The sequence below is a fragment of the Saccopteryx leptura genome, chromosome 1, assembly GCF_036850995.1.
Source record: "Saccopteryx leptura isolate mSacLep1 chromosome 1, mSacLep1_pri_phased_curated, whole genome shotgun sequence".
Classification (NCBI taxonomy): domain Eukaryota; kingdom Metazoa; phylum Chordata; class Mammalia; order Chiroptera; family Emballonuridae; genus Saccopteryx; species Saccopteryx leptura.
Window position 1 is genome coordinate 92,334,029 of NC_089503.1, and position 22,864 is coordinate 92,356,892.

At 34.3% G+C, this 22,864-nt stretch overlaps 1 protein-coding gene across 1 annotated transcript in view; it reads right to left on the reverse strand.

The window, feature by feature from the left end:
- The window catches only part of GUCY1A2 (guanylate cyclase 1 soluble subunit alpha 2), a 324,452-nt gene that overhangs the window by 229,101 nt on the left and 72,487 nt on the right, over window positions 1-22,864 (reverse strand). Inside the window, exon 4 of the mRNA XM_066371589.1 lies at window positions 8,636-9,354. Coding sequence (XP_066227686.1) covers window positions 8,636-9,354 — 719 coding nt within the window. The remainder of the gene's footprint in view (window positions 1-8,635; window positions 9,355-22,864) is intronic.

Below are 22,864 nucleotides of genomic sequence, written 5' to 3' on the forward strand. Positions count from 1 at the left end.
AAAATGTAGCAATACCTAGTTTGGTGAGTATGTGAAGAAATTTGAACTTTCATACATTGCTGGTCAAATGAAGAATGGCATAGCCTCTTTGTTAAACAGTATGTCAATTTCTTTAAAAAATTAAACATTTACTTACCATATGACACAGCAATTCTGTCCTAGTAATGTACCCAAGAGAAATGGAAATATATTCAACACAAATATTTGTATGCAAATATTCATTGCAACATTACTCATAATAGCCCCAATCTGAAAACAATCCAGTGTCCATCAACTGATGAATGGGTTGGGGAAAAATGGTATATCTGTGTAGTACACTACTGTTCATATATGCAACACTATGAATAAACATAAAAAACATTATGCCAGACAAAAAGACTACATATCTGTATGATTACATTTATAGAAAACGCCTAGAAAAGACAAAACTACACAGATGAAATTAGGCCAGTAGTTGTCTGGGGTTGGGAATAGGAGCAGAGATTAACTGCAAATGGGTACAGAAAAGTTTTGGGGATAATAAAGTGTTCTGAAAATGTATTATTGTAATACTTGTACTATTATATATATTTATTAAAAATTATTTCACTGAATGCTTACAAAAATGTTAATGTAAATAAATAAAACACCATTAAAAAAGATGAAGTAGACAATGCATTCAAAACAGCTGTTTGGTTTTTAATTTATTGATAATTAAGTTACCAGCTTTTTAAAAAAATGATTCTAAGTTAAAAAGGAACAATTAAGGATATCTTGAAATAATTTTTAACTACAGGGGCTCACTTTCACCCCCATCAGAACCTACAACACTAACTAACTAAACAATGTCTAATTTCCAGTAGGAGGTACCTCCTTTGTAAATTCTGGGCTATATATTTCCTGCTAACAAAAATTTAAACGTGGCCAAATGTGTGTCGTAAGCATGAGGATCACTGTAAGAAATATATAATTCACTATATAATACTCATCTACCTTAGCCTCTGACTATACAAAATATAGTAACTAAACAGTAAAATAGCATGATAACATTATAAGCATTAAAAAATCAAGAGAGAGCCAGGATGAAACTCAGTAATATCTGTATCAGAATGTCAATATGTCTAACCTGTGTTTAAAGGCAGTTTATGGTCAGGTAATAGTTCTAGAGAAAAATGAACAACACAAAAATTAGTACTAAAAAATCTCATTTATAATTACAAGAGCAAAGCAAATTCCATAAATTTTTAATGAAGTTACATCTATGTTCTATAATGCAAATTCATAGAGAAAGCTCTAATGTCATTTTGTCCATCACTAAAATTTTGTTCAATATTTGAATTTTTTAATAAAATATTATGACCTATACAAAGAAGAAAAGCTCACATTTTCTTAAACTAAATTCAAGTTGAAATCAAATAGTGTCTTCTGACAGACAGATGAAATTTGTCTTTCAACACTGTCATTAGGTATGGTAAGATTAATAAATATATTTAAACTTTCAATTATCAAGTCAGAAAAAGTTGGACATGTGTCTTAGAAAAGATAAAAAAGCACTCCGAAAATTGATTTGACTACAGAGATCAGAGGTTAATTCTTCCCTTATTCTTTGAAAATTTTTTCCCCGCATTTGTTTTACAGCTTCTAATTAATAAGACAAATATGAGGATATTTCTGGGGACTGAAAAAGAAATTTGTTGTTAGGCTTTTCCTCAGTTCCCCAACCTGAGAACTGAGTAAAGATGAATGACAGTGCTATTACTGTGTCGTAGGGATGATGTACTTCTAACGCTGGACTCCCTCCACAATGTTATTAAAGTTCTTTGAAGTGTTGCTACTAAGAAAAATAAATGTCAAAAGAGCTCACGTTATTTACTGTTTCTCAAAATCCATTGCTGGTTCAGGTTGTACCTACACTAACAAGTCCATTTTATTTCCAAAGGCACTGGTGCAACAAAGCGCTGGAATAAATAAACATAAAAGATACTAGGAGACACAGGTGATAAAAACTTGGTTCCAAACTTTAGTAAATCTTAAAAGGACACTAGGAATTTTACACAAGGTAGTCTAAAGCCCTGGCTGGGGTCAGTTGGTTGGAGTGTCATCAGGATATGCCATGGTTGCCATTTCAATCCCCAGTCAGGGCACATATAAGAATCAACCAATGAATGCATACATACGTGGAACAGCAAATCAATGTTTCCCTCTCTCTCTCCAATAATAAAAACAGTAATAAAATAGTCTACATAAAAAGCAGATCCAAACAGAGTTCCCATAGAAAAAGTGAAAAAAAAATCTTCCAGTCTTTATTAAGAAGACAAGAAGCAGAGAACAAGTCACATTTTGGTAAGATGTTAGGTATGCTTGTTATTTCTCTAAAATTATTAAACCTACTATCACCTCCAGTACTTCTTTCTAGAATGTAGTAAGTAAAGAGGAAAATGGATAGGAGAAATGTTACCAGTAAAAAGAAACAATAATAATAATAATGGTAGAAGTGATAATATGAACATTTATTTAACACTTAACCAAGAGGCCGAAGATGTAATGAGAATTTTACATGGAGTAAGTCATTTAATCTTCACAAGTAGTTTCTGAATTATTTGACAACATAACTGTCAGAGAACCACTTTAATATAGTGTTGATAAGAGAATGAGCTCTCTACAGTAAAAAAGTTGGATTCCCTTGTGCCTCTCTTTAAAAATGCATCTGAATTCATTGGGTTATAAGGGTGTTAGAAAGGATCATGATCAACTTATTTCATATAAATTTATATATTGTTAAGGATGATTTGTAAAGGAGTAAAAATGTCAATTATTAGTCTAGGTTCCTTAATTTCCAAATGAATAAATTTGAGGCTCAGCAACTACAGGGACTTACTAAAATCATGATTGTCAGAGATATCTCTCTCCCAGCCTGTTGCCACTGGCTGCACACATCATGACCTTACAATGCAGAGAAGGAAGCTATGTGGCATTCCTTTCATTTATAACAGCACTACTATAAGCATGGTCCCTTACATACCAAAAAAAAAAAAAGCTTTGGAATCTACAGTGCATCTATAAAGTCATGGTGCACTTTTGACCGTTCACAGGAAAGCAACAAAAGACAAAAGAAATGTGAAATCTGCACCAAATAAAAGGAAAACTCTCCCAGTGTCATACCTATTCAGTGCAGTTAGATGTGGGCTCACACACAGATTTTTTTAGGGCTCCTTAGGTAGCTATCCCGTATAGCCTCTACAGACTCGTCACTGACTGATGGCCTACCAGAATGGGGTTTCTCCACCAAACTGCCGGTTTCCTTCAACTGCTTATCCCACCAAGCAATGTTATTCCTATGTGATAGCGCTTCCTTATAAATGCGCCACTATTCACGTTGCACTTTAGTCACAGATTCAAATTTAGCGAGCCACAGAACACATTGAAATCTCCTCTGTACCATCCACATCTTGACTGGCATGGCCATGGGCTGCTCCGCTGTATACACAGTGTTACATCATCATATGCACATACGCACATGCTGCCACATCATCCTACAGAAACTGGGAGGGTTTTCCTTTTATTTGGTGCAGATTTCACATTTCTATCATTTTTTGTTGCTTTCCTGTGACTGGTCAAAAGTGCACCATGACATTATGGACACACTGTATGTCACTGAGTCAGGTTTATATGACCAAATGTTAATACCCAACTGCATATCATACTGCAACCAATTTCTTCTTAAACTCATCATGATGCCTTAAAAGATTTATGTGATAAAATTCCAAATTCTCAGAACAATATTAGACTAGAATGACCTGAAAGTTACACACACAAATTAACATGGATTCCAAATTCAGTCTTAATTCCCTATGCAAATTTGTTTTTTTTTTAATAATGAACCAATTTATTTATATTTAGTGCTTGAAATTTGATAAGAGAAGATGATAAAAAAGGAACCTGAGCTTAAAGAAAGACAAAAACAAAAATTTCATAGGGGAAACAAAGAAAATTGAGAGAGAATATGTAAGGCACAGAGGATCACTTAGAGAAGATGTAGAGGGGACCAAAAAAAATAGAAATCAAAGGTTGGTTAAAGCATCTGGAAGAGTTTATTGTGACCTCAAAATTCTGTTGAGCTAAAGCTTGGTCACGAATACTGCATCAGATACCTGTCAGTGACATTCTTGCTTCTTAGTAATCAACCCTTATGTCTATAACTCATTAGAACTACAATGATGGGTTTTGTTTCATCAGTATCTCATCCAATTGCTCACAAGCATGCTCCACCACTAGCCACGCAGTTCACCACTGACTGACAACACAAAATGACAAAAAGTCATGGGTTAGCAAAAGCATTACAGTTCATTTTACAAATGATTTTCTGTCATTTAGCTGCATGATTAGCTCTTGTTTTTGTTTCTATTTATTTATTTATTTTTATAGCAAAGGAGGTGGTTCATAAGTATTAAGTGAATAGCTGAAATAGTAAAATAGCATGAAAGCCTTCACTGTTAGTCTAAGAAATAAATAACATAAATTATTTAAAAATAGCACTTTCTTATCAAAGTCCACTAAAGAATTAGAAACATTAGACAACATGGAGTTATTTATTAAAAAGAACATCTATTGCCTGACCAGGCGGTGGCGCAGTGGATAAGAGCGTTGGACTGGGATGCCGAAGACCCAGGTTCGAGACCCCAAGGTTGCCAGCTTGAGTGTGGGCTCATCTGGTTTGAGCAAAAAGCTCACCAGCTTGGACCTAAGGTCACTGGCACGAGCAAGGGGTTACTTGGTCTGCTGAAGGCCCGCAGTCAAGGCACACATGAGAAAGCAATCAATGAACAATTAAGGTGTCACAACGCACAACAAAAAACTAATGATTGATGCTTCTCATCTCTCCGTTCCTGTCTGTCCTTGTCTATTCCTCTCTCTGACTCTCTCTCTGTCTCTGTAAAAAAAAAAAAAAAAAAGAACATCTATTATGGAAAAACAATGAATATCAAGGTTAAATTTATAAACAGAAAAATAATTTTTACCCTGATTTTCTTTTTTCCATGTTTTAAGAAACCACAAATTAGGAATTTGGCAACAAAATAATTCAAAAATTATTATATTGCTCATCTAGATAAGACTCCATGCCACAATTTATTGACTATGGTTTCTACTTGGGCCAGTTGTAGCCCTCCGAAATATCCCACTCTGGTATACCCAGGTAAGTAAACAGAAATATAAACATAGGGTTACAAGACTGTTATCCTTATTTTAACTAAAAATCCTGCCTATTGCTTTATTTTTAAACTGCCACTAACATGTTTAAATTATAATTACATCTTCTCAATGAGCACAGTCCCTTATTACTGGAACTGGCAGGGGACCTTGACATTTGAGTCATCATTTCATTATGTCTATTTCTTACCCTGGTATACAAATTAAATATAAATACAAGCCAGATGAAATAGAGAGGGGGGGAAGGGATCTGAAGCAATAACTTTAAATTGAATTAATTTTTCTCAACTCTACCAAAAAATATAAAGCAATTAACATTGGTAATAATATATTCTACTTCGGGCACATTTCCAAAAATATTAACTTCATGCTGCCAAACATTGTACTTTCTGTAAAACAGAACCAATAGATTTAATATCCCCTGTGTTACAAGGAATAATTCCAGTTTTAACACAACTACAAATATGGACAAAAATACTCACTTAACAACTTTCTCCCAATCCAAAGAGCTTCAAACTGGGCACCAATTTTTGAATATACATATATATATATATATATATATATATATATTGCATATGTGAAAAACATTATTTAAAACATTATGAATAATCAAATAGAAATAACAAAATTTTTCAAATTAAAATATCTAAATGTGTGTGTAAGGCCAGTAGCTACGGCCACCATCACAGCCACCTGGCCCATGCAGGTTCACATTAGATTCGGACGGACGGTAATAAAAGAATGGAGCCAAGAACTGGTGGGCCATTAGCTTTAATCCTAGCTTGTACCCGGCGGGCAAGTAAAACACACACTGGGCTCCAAAACCCACTCATTCAGTGCTCACAAAGCTACTGACTTATCTGAGTTTCCTAGAATCAAAGGTTTCTAGCTCACCAGACTTATTCACCTCTGTTCCCCATCTCCTTCTCTCTGCACAAACTCTGCACAAACGGGCTTCTCCCTCAGCACTCCATCATCTTGGCAGCTTCTCCTGGCCTCCTCCACGTGACCTTTCTCTGCTCTCCTCTCTAATGCTAATCTCAAGAACCAAGAGAAAGCAAGCTCCTGGTCTGCCCCACTTTATAGTGTAGAAACCAACACCTTTAATCCAATATACAAAATAGGGAAGTCTCTAATACAAAGTCACTTATCTGAGGCATAATGGGATTCCTCATGAGAGCGCACCACTCCACATCAAAAAAGGTGGGAAAGGCTTAGTCCCAAAACCAAGCCCCAGTCCCAAAACCCAGCCCGCCCCCAACACACATTAATATAATCACGCCCATCCCAAGCACAAAGGGAAACCAATATCATCACCTGGGTGACGGGCTTCCACGTGGGCACTGTCATCTTTAACAAAGTGAGCATAATATATTTCATCCGCCCAACAGTGTGCAAATCTTCAGGTTTTTCCTTAGATGTTTTCAAATCACTGTACTTATATGATGAAAACAGCACTGAATGATTTTTCCTAAATCACCTGATTTAGTAATACTGAAATGTGCATCCTTTTATCTTTCTCAAATATTTTGTTTAAAATTTTTCCATTGAATTAAAAAATTATAAAAATGAATTAATTAGAAACAAATGAGGATTAAAATCATCAAAAATGTCTCTGGCCTGACCAGGTGGTGGTGCAGTGTCTAGAGTGCCAGACTGGGATGCGGAGGACCCAGGTTTAAGACCCCGAGGTCACCAGCTTGAGTGCGGGCTCATCTGGTTTGAGCAAAGCTCACCAGCTTGGAACCAAGGTCGCTGGCTCAAGCAAGGGGTTACTCGGTCTGCTGAAGGCCTGTGTCAAGGCACATATGAGAAAGCAATCAATGAATAACTAAGGTGTCGCTATGAAAAACTGATGATTGATGCTTCTCATCTCTCTCTCCGTTCCTGTCTGTCTGTCCCTATCTATCCCTCTCTCTGTCTCTCTCTCTCTGTCCCTGTAAAAAAAAAAAAAATGTCTCTGACTCTGTTTTCAGGAAACTATTTCTCTCTCTCTCCCTCTCTCCCTCTCTCTCTCTCTCTCTCTCTTTTGTTATTGATAACACTCTAGAATGTATAGATTATTCAGCCACTGAGTTTTTGAATGTTTCTGCAAGCCTATTCATTTCCAAAAGCCAACAGATCTCTCAAACTGCTTGGGAACAAGCCTAACAGAACTTCATCTATCTTGATACAAAATATTGAAAAGAATCTCTATTGAAAACTAAGTGTACAATCAAATGTCTACTCTGGCAATTAACATTAGCTTTCCTTTTAATCATTGAAAGTATATTACCGAGTTTAAAATAGTAATGGTTAACTGAATAGACACTTCTCCAAAGAGGACATACAAATAGCCAATATGCATATGAAAATATGTTCAATGTCACTAATCATCAGAGAAATGCAAATTAAAACCACTATGAGATACCACCTCACACCTTTCAGAATGGCTCTCATTGAAATAGTAATGGCTCATTTTTCTTTATATTTTATTACTTATTTTAATGTTAACTTTTTTTCTAAAAAATATTCATCTGAGGATATTTGTTTAAATGCAACTATTTTAAGATGTATTTCTGTTGTCTTTTCATTATTTATTTATAATACATAATCCAGATGTTCCCAAAAGGGTTTCAAAGAAATTCACAATAAAGATTCTTGGTGTTCACTGTATCCTCTCAAGGAGTATACATGTTCTAAGGAAATGAGTCTTTATTTCAATGCTAAAATTTATTTGAACTCCTGAAATAATCATTTCATTGCCAACTTTTATTTATTTTTTAAATTATTTTTATTTATTCATTTTAGAGAAGAGAGACAGAGAGAGAAAGAGAAGGGGGGGAGGAAGAGGAAGCATCAACTCCCATATGTGCCTTGACCAGGCAAGCCCAGGGTTTTGAACCAGTGATCTCAGCATTCCAGGTCAATGCTTGATCCACTGTGCTACCAAAGGTCAGGCTCATTTCCAACTTTTAAAAAAGACATGATTCTTCATATTAAGACAAAACTAGAATGTGAACCAGATGTTCCTAGATTATGAAATTGAGAACACAATGTATTCACAGTATAGCTAGCTCCTGACCTACATTTACTTAAGGATGAGGCAAGCAAGTCCCACAATGCTGAAACCAGTCTTACCATTTCTCTCACAGTTTGATTTAAATTTATGGGTTTACAGCATCAGATTTTTAATGAGTCTTATCATTTTCGTAATTACTATGGCTAGTATTAATAAATTTCTTCTTTTTAAATGCTAAAATAAATTAATGAAAGAGGCAAACACTATGCAAAATGGCTGGGAATAAGGCCAAATCTTATTACATACATTCAGGGACCAGTAATTTTCTAAATGGCACTTTAAGCTCTCTTGCCTAAATAATTACTAGTACAGCCAGAATGTAATTTACTGAAATAATTATGTACTCTTCTAGTTCCCATCACCCCTCCCAAGTTCATGGCCACTTACCTTGTCTTTATTTTCAGTGCCAGAAGCTTCAGGCTTGGTCCTAATCACAAACGGGGTGGACAGTCGCAGCAGGACCCTTTCAAAGGTGGCATTAATCTTTGGAGAAACAATCTCGAAGCAGTCCTCAAACTTGAGCGCTTTGTGAGTGTCCCATCGGAGCTGCTTCCTCAGCCCTTCCCCCAGCTGAAGGACCAACATGTGGGGGTCAAACATCAAATGGAAGGGGAAGGCTCTGCAGAAGGTGTTGATGCTAATTCTGAGGTCCTCAGGAACTTGGGACGTCCCCTGTGGAAGGTTCTTGGTGATATTAGAATTTTCACATTCTTTGATAAGGAAGGTAAGACAACTACAGTTGCCTGGGTTTGAGTCGTCAGCGCACACTTTCTCATTTGCAACCTGTTCCACTTCCACATCCAGCCGGTAGATCTTCTTCCCTGCAGCCTTAATCATCCCAAGCATCGCGAAGCCCACGGTGTGGTGAGGGTGGAAGTAGTGGAGCATCAGAGTACCTTCAGGGAGCTCTCTGCATAGGAATGATGGGGACTCCTGAGTGGCCTGTTTCCCAAAAGAAGTTCTAATGTGTTCCAACAAAGCATCAAAGCCGTTAAAAAAGTCCTGCAACGTGCCGCCTACAGCTCGAAGGACTCTCTCATTCTCATCAAAGCATGTATTAAAGAACTCCTCACCAAATCTTTCTTGAATTTCTTCAAACTTCAAACCTAGAGGTAAATGGGAAGCAAATGTTAGTGAGAAATATAAGTAATTGAATTTATACCTTTTTAATATTTACCAAAGGAGGTAGTCAGTGAAACACGTGAGGTTCACAAATTTCCCAATTAATGCATTCATTCGGAGTCAGAGAAAGTCAATTTCATCTTCTGAATGATTCCAAAATGTTAATGAACATAAACTCTTTTGTTTGTTTGTTTTTTGTTTGTTTGTTTTTAACAAGTTTTATTTTATAGAGCAGTTTTAGATTCACAGCAAAATTGAGCAGAATGTAAAGATATTTTCTCCGTGCCTCATCTTTCTCCACACACAAGCCCCCGCCCCCTGCCACTATCAACATAGTGAACTACAGCAGTCCATTTGTTGCAATCAATGAACCTACACAACACAACATTGTCACTCAGGTCCATAGTTTACATTAGCATTCACTCTTGATAATGTATTCCTTAGGTTTTGACAAATATATTACGACATATGTCCACCATTATAGTGTCATCCAGAGTAGTTTCACTGTCCTAAAAATCTTCTATGATGCACATATTTATTCCTCTTTCTTCAAATCCCTTGGAGCAATACTTTTTAAATGCTGCTAATCTAACTTTTCTTTTCAATGTCTTACTCCATTTGCTATAATTCATACAAATAATATATTTTCCTTAATGATTTCCCTCATTGTTAAGAGATCTTCATACAGGTAGCTATAAGGCTGTCTTTATATTATGTCCATCCAATATTACCATCTTATCAAATCCATTTGTTAAGGGGAAAATATCCAACAGAAAGAAAATCTATGATATATAAGTGAGGAAAGGCATCAGGTTATCTGAGTAAATAGAAGAACTTAAGTTAGCAATCTCAGGGGAAGTACTGTAGGTCAGCTAGACCCGAGGAAGAGACAAAACAAGAAATCAAAAATGGCACAACTGTGGAATGCTTTGCATACTTTCACCTACACAAGTAAGAATAGACAAGAGTGGAGTTTCACCAGAGTTAAAGGTTTTTGTTAAGTTTTCTAAGCTCCAACTCACTCATAGATGTTGTGGCAAAAAAACAAAACAAAACAAAAAAACAACCCTCTACCTTAGAGTAATTTAATTATAATGAAAAACACATATATACATAGACACACACATACTACACACAATGCATTTTGTAGTGATTAAAAACAGAGGCACTTGTGATCAAGTAGATCCACCATTGAGGATGATCCGTGGAAAAATAAGGAGGGACTTTATGGTCTAAAGAGGAACACAATATATATAAAAGAGGTGTCTGTATGCTAAAGAGAGCTCTTATTAGAGTAACTCTACTGCTTCTCCTTCAACTTTGGGTATAGGGAAGCAAGATTTTGCCACCCTAAAATATGTCTCTTTGTTATGAGGATTATTTTAGGCTTATTATTTCAAGAAACAAAAGACTCAGGAAGGGCTTAGTACCTCCCCATAACTGCCTAAAAGAATTTAGATAGATAGCCTGGTCCAGGAGTTGCTTTCACCAGAGATAACTACAAAGAAAAGAGAGACCAAAGTCCTCTCTCTATCCCATTGTCTCCCCATCACCCAGGAAGTATTTGTTTTTTCCATCTCCATGTAAACTTCCTGCCTCTCCTCTAATGTACTAGACTCCTACCCCTCCTCTTAGTTCAGAACAGCTCAGAAGCCACAATTGCAGACCATCTGTGGGCCCCATATTCTTATGGATTCCTAGTAGAGACAATTAAATTGGTCTTTCTGTGAATCTGCCTCATGTCAATCTAATTCTTACACCAGCCAGAAGAACCTAGAAGAATAGAGAATGTTTTCCCCTCCTCAACAGTTAAAATCAAAACATGTAGTTACATATTACTATTCCCTTGCTTAGTCTAGTCCATCTTATAAAAAGGTCCTGAAAATTAGGCAGGACTGGGAAGAGACAAAAAGTCACTTTAGTAGTGTCCTGTTACAATGCAGAACGGTCTAGGCTGTCTATGGCTTGGTCTACTATCCCTACCTACTATTCTCTAAAGGTTCTCTATCCAGGAGTGAGAGAATAAAACAGTCAACAATATTAGTTAACAAATTGAGTAAAATAATCATCAAAAACTTTTTTTGAGAGCTTACCATAAAGTCTAAATACTGTGGTAGCCAAGTTAAGAAGCCAGTTTGACAAAGTACTTCTTATAATCAAAGTGAAATAGAAAAAAAGTGAAAAATGAAGTGAAAAAGAATCACTTCATTAAGAAGCCATTTCACATAAATTGTAATTTCATAGATTCAATATTCCAAGACAAGCTGAAAAAGTCACCCATTAAAATAAAAACATCAGTCATCACTCATCTCACATTGTCATGTTACAAGCCTGCCCTTTAACATATATTGCATTCACTAATAATAATACCAATCAAAATTGATAATAATGGCATTTATCTGTCTAGTTTGCCAGTGTGGGAGGAAACAAGATAGATGACATTCACTGCGATTTGGCTGCTGCTCCAACTGCTCCACTGAAACTGTGTTGATAATTACTGAAACCAGTACATACTGTTTTGTCCTTCTTTAAGTTAACCTAGTTGGTTGTTTTTCCTTTAATTTAATTCTTCTGATCATTCTTCCTCCTAAATCTCCCTTTCTCTCTCAGCATATAAAGCCACACTTCCCTGATTTGATTACTATCTGTCTGAAAATTCCTTCACTAAAACTTCTTCCTATGCCAAAACCTCACATCAGCATCACTATATTATAACTAAAAAAAATCCTAATACACACAAATTAATTTGATATTCCTTCAAACATAATGTTCTTCGTCACCATTAAAAATTTTAATTAATTGGGGATGGTAAACACACCATACAATAGACAGATGATGTATTACAGAATTGTCCACCTGAAACCTATATAATTTTATTAACCAATGTCACCTCAATGAATTCATTAACAATTCTAATTATAACCTAAATTCAGAATAAATCAAATTTTATATTGTCTGTCTTTGTCATTGAAAATATTCCATGGATGGCTTCTATACTTTGAAGAGTTGTATCTTAAAAGGACTTAGGGTCATTATGCACAAAAAAGAAAAATAGAATTTCTTCTAACTTGCATTTTTCATAACATTAAAAATACCTTCACAGTTAATTAAGTAAAGAACACAGGTATAAATATAATACAGTAAGCTTATGTGCTTATGTCTATTTCCAGTGACAAAATTCCAAAGAATCTTCCAAAAAGCAACAAGTAAATTCATTAGAAGCAACAAGAACTATTCTGTGAATATAGGACTCTGTCAACTAGAAATCCTGCTGCCTTAAAAAGCATTTCTGTACTTTAAAGTGGAAGGATTGTTAGTTCTCAAATAAAAAGTCTACTAGGATGAAAAGTGACTTGTATCAATAAAGAACAACTGAATTATTTTGAATATTACAACCAAATGTTATAAATGGTAATTCCATATAAACCACAATATGCAATTAACTAATAAAAAAATTGTTGTTCTGGTAATCATTAAACTGTACACGATGGGAAAAGAAGAAAATTCTTAGAGTTTGAAAAATTAAAACTAGGGAAAGATGACTTCAACTTTTGCAAATATACTATGAACCAAGAGCCAAGATTTCTATTTTAAACTTTAGCTCAAAATGTAGAAAGCACGAAGAAAGTAGTTCAGCTCAGACTACTGGTGGAGTTCTCACTCTCAGGTTCCACCTACAACTGACGCAAACTTCCCACGTACAGTAAATCACCTGAAACATATAGACAATGCTCATCTCCTCTATCACAAGACAGCATGACAGCTTGACATTTAGGTCTATAAGAATACATTTCCTCAATAGACAAACTTCTGACAAAACTGCTTTTATTAACAGGAAAGTTAGAAGTCAGAATTTTAAGTTACTGTTAATTCACCTCTAAAGAAAAAATGAATAGCCTAAATGGTGATATCCTACAACTGTAAATAAAACAGTTTGTTCATTCATGATATGAATCTTTTGTCCTTCATCTGCCATTCATGTGACTTCACATAGTGCACTTCTTGAAGACAGGGACCTTATCCCATTTACATCTGCATATCCATCACTAGCATAATACCTGCCACATGGAGACTAAGATTTATTCACAGAAACAAAACATTCATCTAAGTATATGTTTGATGACTATAATCATGTTTTTAAAGCTACAACAGTGCCACATTAAGGATACCAAGATAGCTAACCACATTCTTTTCTCACATGGGTCCCTGCAGATAATTAAATTACATGTGACTGAGCTATAACGGAGTCATATAGGTAAACCTACAGAGTTATAGGGAAAAAATGGCTGATTCTTTCTTCAGGGAAATAATGTTTGAAGAGAAACTTGAGAAAAAGTAGTTGTTCAGAAGGCCAACAAGGAAGGAAAAGGCACTGCCAGATGGACAGGAATGGAATGTGAAGAACCACAGAGGTGGAAGAGCCTGGCCTGGGTTAAACAGTGATTTTCTACTATTTTAGAGGCATATAATACTCCTCCTTTGGCTGCATTTGTGGCAACTCTGTCCCTCTCCTAAAAAAAAATACTGCATATGTCCTATTTATTTCGAAGTGTGGGTGAACTAAAATTAATTGTCTTTATAGTTTTTAAAATTTGATTAGATACTTAAAGCTAACAGGACACATTCAGATTCAAAAAACAAGGTTTTAATAGTTTTGACCTAACAAAGAATTTGCTAAGCATGTTAACAGGGGAAACCTTCTAATATATTTCAGATTAATTCTTGAATATCCAAAGGAATAGGTATTATTAAGAGCTTAGTAACTTCTTCAGGCACAAAATTACTTGTAATGCTAAAGTTTACAGTTTGTATGTTTTGAAGCTATGTTCAATTAGGCTTTAAAATATACACAGTGTATAAATTTTAATAATGAGAAACACTGGAATAATGGAGATGAAGCCAAACACTGAGAACTGTGGAATACTTTTTTCACCCAAAAACTACATTTAAAAGCATCAGAAAAGTACACTCTAACACCCAGTTACTCCTGCCTTTCAAATACCAAAGCACATTTTGTGCCTTTTTTATAAAATAACAGATATTCCCTTGTATTACAGATATTTGTCTCTGATCTTTCCATTCATAATGAACAAATTTAGTAGGACAACTCATGAAAAAGTATGATCTCTAAAAATGGTGTGATTTAGAATGGAAAAAAAGAATCAATGGAGAAAGAACTATAACTAAACCAAGAACAGAGAGAATTTCCCCTCGAACTATAGAAAATCCTAAATCTAATGGTACACAAGGCACAGATTATAGACAGGATTGGTAAGAAAAAACACACCACACACACAGACATCTAGGTGCAGCTGGATAAATTTCTGAAACACAGAGATAAAAACAACTTAGGCTTAAAAAGAAAAAGTCTTTTTGCAAGATTTTGCAAGAAATAACAAGTAATTTTTTTAAAAAAACCCAACTTTTTAAAGAAATATTCTTCCCATCTGCAACTCTAGAAGTTAAATGATAGTGATTGCTAATAAAACTTTCTTGTTAATAAAAGCAGATTTAGCCAAGAAAAGTTAAATCTTAGAATTTATTACCCATCCAAGACATTTAGCAAAGATTCAGAGAAACCATACCACTCAGTAAAACACCTGAGGAAAATGAGGAGCAATGAACCTTGCTACACACACACACACACATTCCAATGGAAATACAGATATATAGATAAATGATAATAAAAGATTATCTGTAAATTTGTACTGTAAATATAAATATAGATTACTGAAATAGAGGAAAAGAGAAAGTATTGACAACTGTGAAGTAAATTTTATTCATAATCTGGAACTAAACAATTTCAGTAAAACCCAGATGTTAGGAAGCTGAGGAGAAATGGCTGAAGGGGGAAAGAAGAAAAGTAACAGCTTTCTTTCTCTCTCTTTTTTTATTTTTATTTTTTGATGTGTGTGTGTGTGTGTGTGTGTGTGTGTGTGCGTTTGACAAGGATAGAAAGTGGAACAGATAGGGACAGACAGGCATAAAGGGAGAGAGATGAGAAGCATCAATTATTCGTTGTAGCTCTTAGTTGTTCAGTGATTGCTTTTTCATATGTGCCTTGACCGGGGGCAGAGAACTACAGTAGAGCAAGTGATCCCTTGCTCAAGCCAGTGACCTTGGGCTCAAACCAGCAACCTTTGGGCTCAAGCCAGCAACCATGGGGTCATGTCTATGATTTCGTGCTCAAGCTGGTGATCCCATACTCAAGCCAGCAACCTCAGGGTTTGGAACCTGGGTATTCTGCGTCCCAGTCCGACACTCTGTTCGCTGCACCATTGCCTGGCCAGACAAAAAGTAACAGCTTTATAAAGTTCTCTTCTCAAAGGGAGCTGGGTCAGTAGGAAAAAACTACATTCTTAAGGAAATAAGCAATATTTTGTTTTTAAATAATAAAAAAGACAAGAGATCTAATTTGCATTACATGAAAAAGTTTGTATGCTTAATAATAATAAAATAGTAAAGTAGAAAAGAATATGTAACTACAAAGGTAGAATATAAATATATATATATTCAATTTCTATATATATATAGAATTTCAAAATGAAATTCATGTTTCAACATGATCAAAACAGAAAAAAATAAGGTGAAGAAAAAACAATGTAAAATAAATAATTACCATAAATCATGATGAATGAAAATCAGTCAAGTACACATTTCACTAAATGTAAACAAATAAATTCTCCCATCAAATGGCAGAAATTCACAACACACCTATAAAAATTATACTTATATAAGGTGATTTTTTTTAAACGGAAATAAGCAAGAGGCAAATAATCCAACAAACTACAGGAAGGAAAAAGAAAGAGGAAAAAGCAATATTAATATCAAACAAGGTAGAATTAAAGTTAAAAGTGCTAATCAGGATAAATAAACATTATAAAACAAAATCAAAATTTACAAAGAAGATTGAGGAGACATAAATCTGCATAAAAAAGCACATTACAGCTAAATATATAAAGCAAAAACAATTAAAACTTGATTGCTAATGAGTATGGGATTTCTTTATAGAGTGATAAAAAATGTTCTAAAGTTGATTTTCTAATTAATGGTTCCTCAACTTATCAAATTTCCAAAACCCACTAAAGTTTACAATTTAAATGGATAAACTGTATGGCATTTAAATTACATTTCAATCAAGCTGTTATATATATTAAATATTAAGAGTGGAAGAATTCTACATAATTAAAATAATAGTGGGAAACTTTAATACACCTCTCTCAAGATCAAATGAAACTAAGATAAAAAAGCAAAATCATACAGAAAGTAAATAAAAGTATATATAACCAAATCAATAAATGAAAAACAATAAAAAATAAAATTTCAGTGGAAAAATCTAATGTGCCCTTTTCAGAACCAAAAAAGATTAAAGATAGCCTGACCAGGCGGTGGCGCAGTGGATAGAGCGTTGGACTGGGATGCAGAGGACCCATATTCAAGACCCCAAGGTCGCTAGCTTGAGCGCGGGCTCATCTGGTTTGAGCAAAGCTCACCAGCTTGGACCCAAGGTTCTGGCTTGAGCAAGGGGTTACTTGGTCTGCTGAAGGCCCGCAGTCAAGGCACATATGAGAAAGCAATCAATGAACTAAGGTGTCATAATGCGCAACGAAAAACTCATGATTGATGCTTCTCATCTCACTCCGTTCCTGCCTGTCTGTCCCTGTCTAGCCCTCTCTCTTTCTCTGTAAAAAAAAAAAAAGATTAAAGATAATGAAAAGCAAAGTCATAGATAAATTAAATCAATATTAACAATAATGAAAAATAAAAATAAAAAAGTAAAGTCAAAGGAAAAGTGAAATTAAAATAAATAAGATTTAATAACAAAGTCATAAAATCCCAAACACATGTACATATATATCTGTATATATATATAGATATATACACACATATATGTATGTGTGCACATATGTATATACCTATGTATGTGGATTTATATGTGTATGAAGAAATTACAAAAATTGTTCAATTACCTTACCACAAAATTCCCATGATTTTAAGCAAAGCTTTTGCAGGTCACATTTTTAATGGTAATACAAATAATACTAATAAATATTTAATCTTTATTATATGCGGCTTAGGTGTCTGTTTGTTGCCGATAGCTTATTGGTTGCTTGCGTAACTGTACTAGCCAATGGGGCGAAGTTGCCACGGCATTCAAATAGTCCTGCCTTCTGGCATGCCACCTCACAAATTGAGGTTAAAGATTGGAGCAATTATTATGCTGTTAAGAAATCTTAACACCAGAAGGGGTCTTTGCAATGGTACAAGACTAGAGGTTCTCCAATTGAAAAATGTCTTAATAGCTAAGTCTTTGACTGGCTCCTCTAAAGGTGAAATACATGTCATTCCAAGAATTGATTTGGCTCCATCTCAAACAGGGTTGCCGTTTCAATTGAGACGTAGACAATTTCCTGTAAAACTTGCCTTTGCGATGACCATCAATAAGTCTCAGGACCAAACGCTTAAGCGTGTTGGCATTTTTTTACCTGAGCCTGCATTTGGACACGGTCAACTTTATGTTGCCTGTTCAAGAGTTCGTGAAAGAACGGACATAAAATTAAAAATAATTGATGGTCCTCTGCAAGGCGAGCTTAAAAATGATGGAAAGATCTACACAAGAAATGTTGTGTACAAAGAGATCTTTGACATGTGAATTAACATTTTATTATTTAAATCACCTTTTTTATTTATTGAGCTAGCAGTGGCTCTTAAGAAATGTACCGCCAGTGGTTTCCTTCATTGCACTCTACTTTAAGCAATTAAGCAAGTAGAAGGGGGAAACCCCGTGGGGCAGTAAGCAAAGGGGCGTCCTCGCCACCTACCCTGGGTAATTCAGTTTGAATTAGCAGACACCTTTGCACAAATCATTTTAATTACAATTTATAATATCTAGAACAGCGGTCATTTTGTATGACCGCCGGGCTTTCTAGTAAATATATAACAGTGACCAAAAACCTTACCTATTTGGAAGTTAACCAGTACACTCTATTGGATTAAAGAGAAAATTAAAATTGAATTATTACTTTTAAAAATCAGTGAAAAGAGACTACTTTATTCAAAATTCTGAGGCTCAGCAAAAATTTTACAATAAGTATATGTCACAAATATTTTCAGCCACAAAAAATAAATAAAAATCTTCTAATTAAGAAAATTATGTTATTTTTTAAAATTGATAGATAAAAGCGGCAATTAAGAGATAAAAAGAAAAGGTCTACTAAATTAGAAATATAAAGGAAGACACACATACATATTATAAAATACAGGAATAAAGAAAAGAATCATGTAATGTTCTGCTAACAAATAGGTAAATGGAAAATTTTCTGACAAATATAAATGACAAAAATTGGCCCAAGAAGAAATGGGAAACCTGACTTCTGGCTAGCCTTTGAAAATCCCATATAATTCCAAAGACACTTCAGTATGTCAAGGCCATAGAAAAGAATTGAAACTACACAATCATTTTTATGAAAGCAGCATAGCTTTAATGCCAAAATTCTGTATAGTATACTAAGGCCAATTTCTCTTCTGAACATACACTAAAATACTAGCAAATAGAGCCTAGAAATTTATATATTAAAAAAAAAATTATGACTAGGTGGCATTTATATCAGAAATGAAAAGTGTTCAATAGTAAAATAATTTGTCAGCATAAATTATGACAGTTATAAAATTAAATAAGAAAAATATGATTGTGTCAGTAAAGTAACAAAATTCTGAAATTCACCAGTTTTAATAAAATTTTTGAATAAAATGATGATAGCACAAAACTACTCAACTATAATAAATGCAGATTCCCAAAAACCAGAACAGAAACTTATTCTAAATAGTAAAATATTAAAAACATTTCAACTAAAGTCAGAAATTAGTCAATCATGCTTGCTATCCCCATTGTTATTCAAAATTATCTTGGCAGTTCTAGAAAATGGTAAAAGATATGAAAATAAAATACTATTCACTTAAAAACCTGGACAGTCTTTTAATTTTGAAGCTCTTTTCTTGCTTTAATTTTGTGTGTGTGTGATCAAAACATTTAAAATATACTGCTCACAAAAATTAGGAGACATTTTATAGCTTTATATTCATTTTGAAATATCCCCTTATTTTTGTGAGCAGTATATATTCTTCATTGCTTTAGGTTTCTTTTGTGATCAAAATATTTACAATATATATTTTGTAGGAAAAGCTACTAGGTTAATAAGAAAATGTAGTAAATAGTTTAATATAAAGTAAATATAGAAAGAATCAGCTTTTCTGTACAATAGCAGTAAGGATTGAGAAATAGAAATGAGGAACTATAAAATCATAGGACTACATTTAATAAGAAAAGTTTAGAACTTATATCAAGAAAACTATTAAATCTTATTACAGAAAACAAAAACTGAACAAATTTTTTAAATATTTCATATTTTAGATGCAAAGACCTTATAATAATATCAACTATACCAAAATTAATAGATAAGTTTAATGCATTGCCAATTAAAGTCTCAACAAGTCATCAATATAGTAATTTTACATGCATATGTAAGAATGCCAGGATCAGCCCCAAAATGCTTGATTAGAAAGATTAGTGGGGAGGAATCAGAGATTGCCATAAATACAATATACTATAATTAAAATTTTTATTTCCATAAGAAAAATCAAAGGATATTAAATCATGATAGAGAATAGGTAAATTCAAAAGTAAATCTGTGCATATAATATACAATGGAATACTACTCAGCCAAAAGAAATGACAACATAGGGTCATTTACGACAACATGGATGGACCTTGAGAACATTATACTGAGTGAAATAAGTAAATCAGAAAAATCTAAAATCTGTATGATTATACACATAGGTGGGATATAAAGCTGAGAATCATGGACATAGATAAGAGTGCAGTTGTTACCAGGGGAGGAAGATATAAAAGAGGAGGTTGAGGGAAGTGTAAAAAGAGGGACAAATATAAGGTGACAGAAAATGATTTTGCTTTAGATAACGGATATACAACATAATTAACTATTCAAATGATAGAGTGATATTTGTCTGAAATCTATGTACAGTTATTGGTCAGTGTCACCCTGTTGAAAATAATTTTCTAACTTAAAAAAAATAATAAAGAAGTTTCAATATATTATATAAAGTGGTGTTTTAAGTCAATGAAGAATGGAAAAACAATAAAATTAAATCCCATCTCAACAACAGCAAAATTCCAGATCAGTTATGATCTTAAAATGTAAAAAAACAAGAAATGTTTTAGAGCAAAATCTAGCAGAGTACATGTGTGCCTGAACCAAAACTAGCAAAAAAAAACATACAAAAAAGACAAAAACATATTTGATTTTGTATGATATAAAGCTAAGTTAACACTGTCAGAATAATGTATAAAATACAATTTTGTAAAAATGTGTGTGTGTGTGTGCATGTGTGTGTGTGTGATGCACATCTATGACATTCTGCTAGTTAGTCTCCCTATCCCAAATATCATTACATACGTTGTTTTAGGCCATTATAATCAATAGTCTATTTTGAGTTTATTTTTGTGAATGGTGTAAGTTGGTGGTCTACTTTCATTTTTTTGCAGGTAGCTGTCCAATTTTCCCAGAACCATTTATTAAAGAGACTGTCTTTACTCCATTGTCTGCTCTTACCTCCTTTGTCAAATATCAGTTGTCCATAAAGGAGTGGGTTTATTTCTGGGATCTCTGTTCTGTTCCATTGATCTATATGCCTGTTCTTATGCCAGTACCAGGCTGTTTTGAGTACAATGGCCTTGTAGTATAACTTGATATCAGGAAGTGTGATACCTCCCACTTTATTCTTCCTTTTCAAGATTGCTGAGGCTATTCAGGTTCTCTTTTGGTTCCATATAAATTTTTGGAATATGTGTTCTATATCTCTAAAGTATGTCATTGGCATTTTAATTGGTATTGCATTGAATTTATAAATTACTTTGGGTAATATAGACATTTTAATGATGTTTATTCTTCCTAACCATGAGCATGGTATATGCTTCCACTTGTTCGTATCTTTCTTGATTTCTTTTATCAATGTTTTATAATTTTCCGAGTACAAGTCTTTAATCTCCTTGGTTAAATTTACTCTTAGGTACTTTATTTTTTTGGTTGCAATAGTGAAGGGGATTGTTCCCTTAATTTCTTTTTCTGACAGTTCATTGTTGGTGTATAAAAATGCCTCTGATTTGAGTATTAATTTTATATCCTGCCACCTTGCTGAATTCATTTATCAGGTCCAGTAGTTTTTTGACTGAGACTTTAGGGTTTTCTATATACAATATCATATCATCTGCAAATAATGATGGATAAAAGACTTAAATGTAAGCCATGAAACCATAAGCATCTTAGAAGAAAACATAGGCAGTAAGCTCTCCAACATCTCTCGCAGCAATATATTTGCCGATTTGTCTCCACAGGCAAGTGAAATAAAAGACAGGATAAACAAATGACACTATATCAAACTAAAAAGGTTTTGCACAACTAAAGACAATAAGAACAGAATAAAAAGACAAACTTCACAATGGGAGAATATATTCAACAATATGTCTGATAAGGAGTTAATAACCAAAATTTATAAAGAACTTGTAAAACTCAACACCAGGAAGACAATTCAATCCAAAAATGGGAAAAAGAAATGAATAGACACTTCTCCAAAGAGGACATACAGATGGCCAATAGGCATATGAAAAAATGCTCAACATCACTAATCATTAGAGAAATGCAAATTAAAACCACAATGAGATACCACCTCACACCAGTCAGAATGGCACTCATCAACAGAACAACACAGAGTAAGTGCTGGCCAGGATATGGAGATAAGGGAACCCTCCTGCACTGCTGGTGGGAATGCAGACTGGTGCAGCCACTGTGGAAAACAGTATGGAGATTCCTCAAAAAATTAAAAATCGAACTGCCTTTTGACCCAGCTATCCCACTTTTAGGAATATACCCTAAGAACACCATAGCACTGTTCCAAAAGGAGAAATGCACCTCCCCCCATGTTTATGGCAGCATTGTTCACAATAGCAAAGATCTGAAAACAGCCCAAGTGTCTGTCAGTGGACAAGTGGATTAACAAGCTTTGGTACATATACAGTCTGTTCGTAAAGTCATGGTGCACTTTTGACCGGTCACAGAAAAGCAACAAAAGACGATAGAAATGTGAAATCTGCACCAAATAAAAGGAAAACTCTCCCAGTGTCATCTCTGCACAAGCCATGATGAACCACGTGGAATTTCCTGAACATGCTCAACAATCTCCCTCTCACTTACAGGCTTCTTCTGTACCTGTTAACTTTTCTGTTTGCTTTTATTTTTTAATAGAATTCTGTTCTCCCAGCTGCCCCACTTAACTAGTTATCTGCTTTGACTCATCATGCAGATCATTCCTTGACACTCCAAGACTGAGCTAGATGTATCTAGTTTCTCAGCTTTCAAAGCACTTTGTAATTACTTCCATCCTAGCATTTATCTCGCAACTGCTTGTTCACCCACTCAA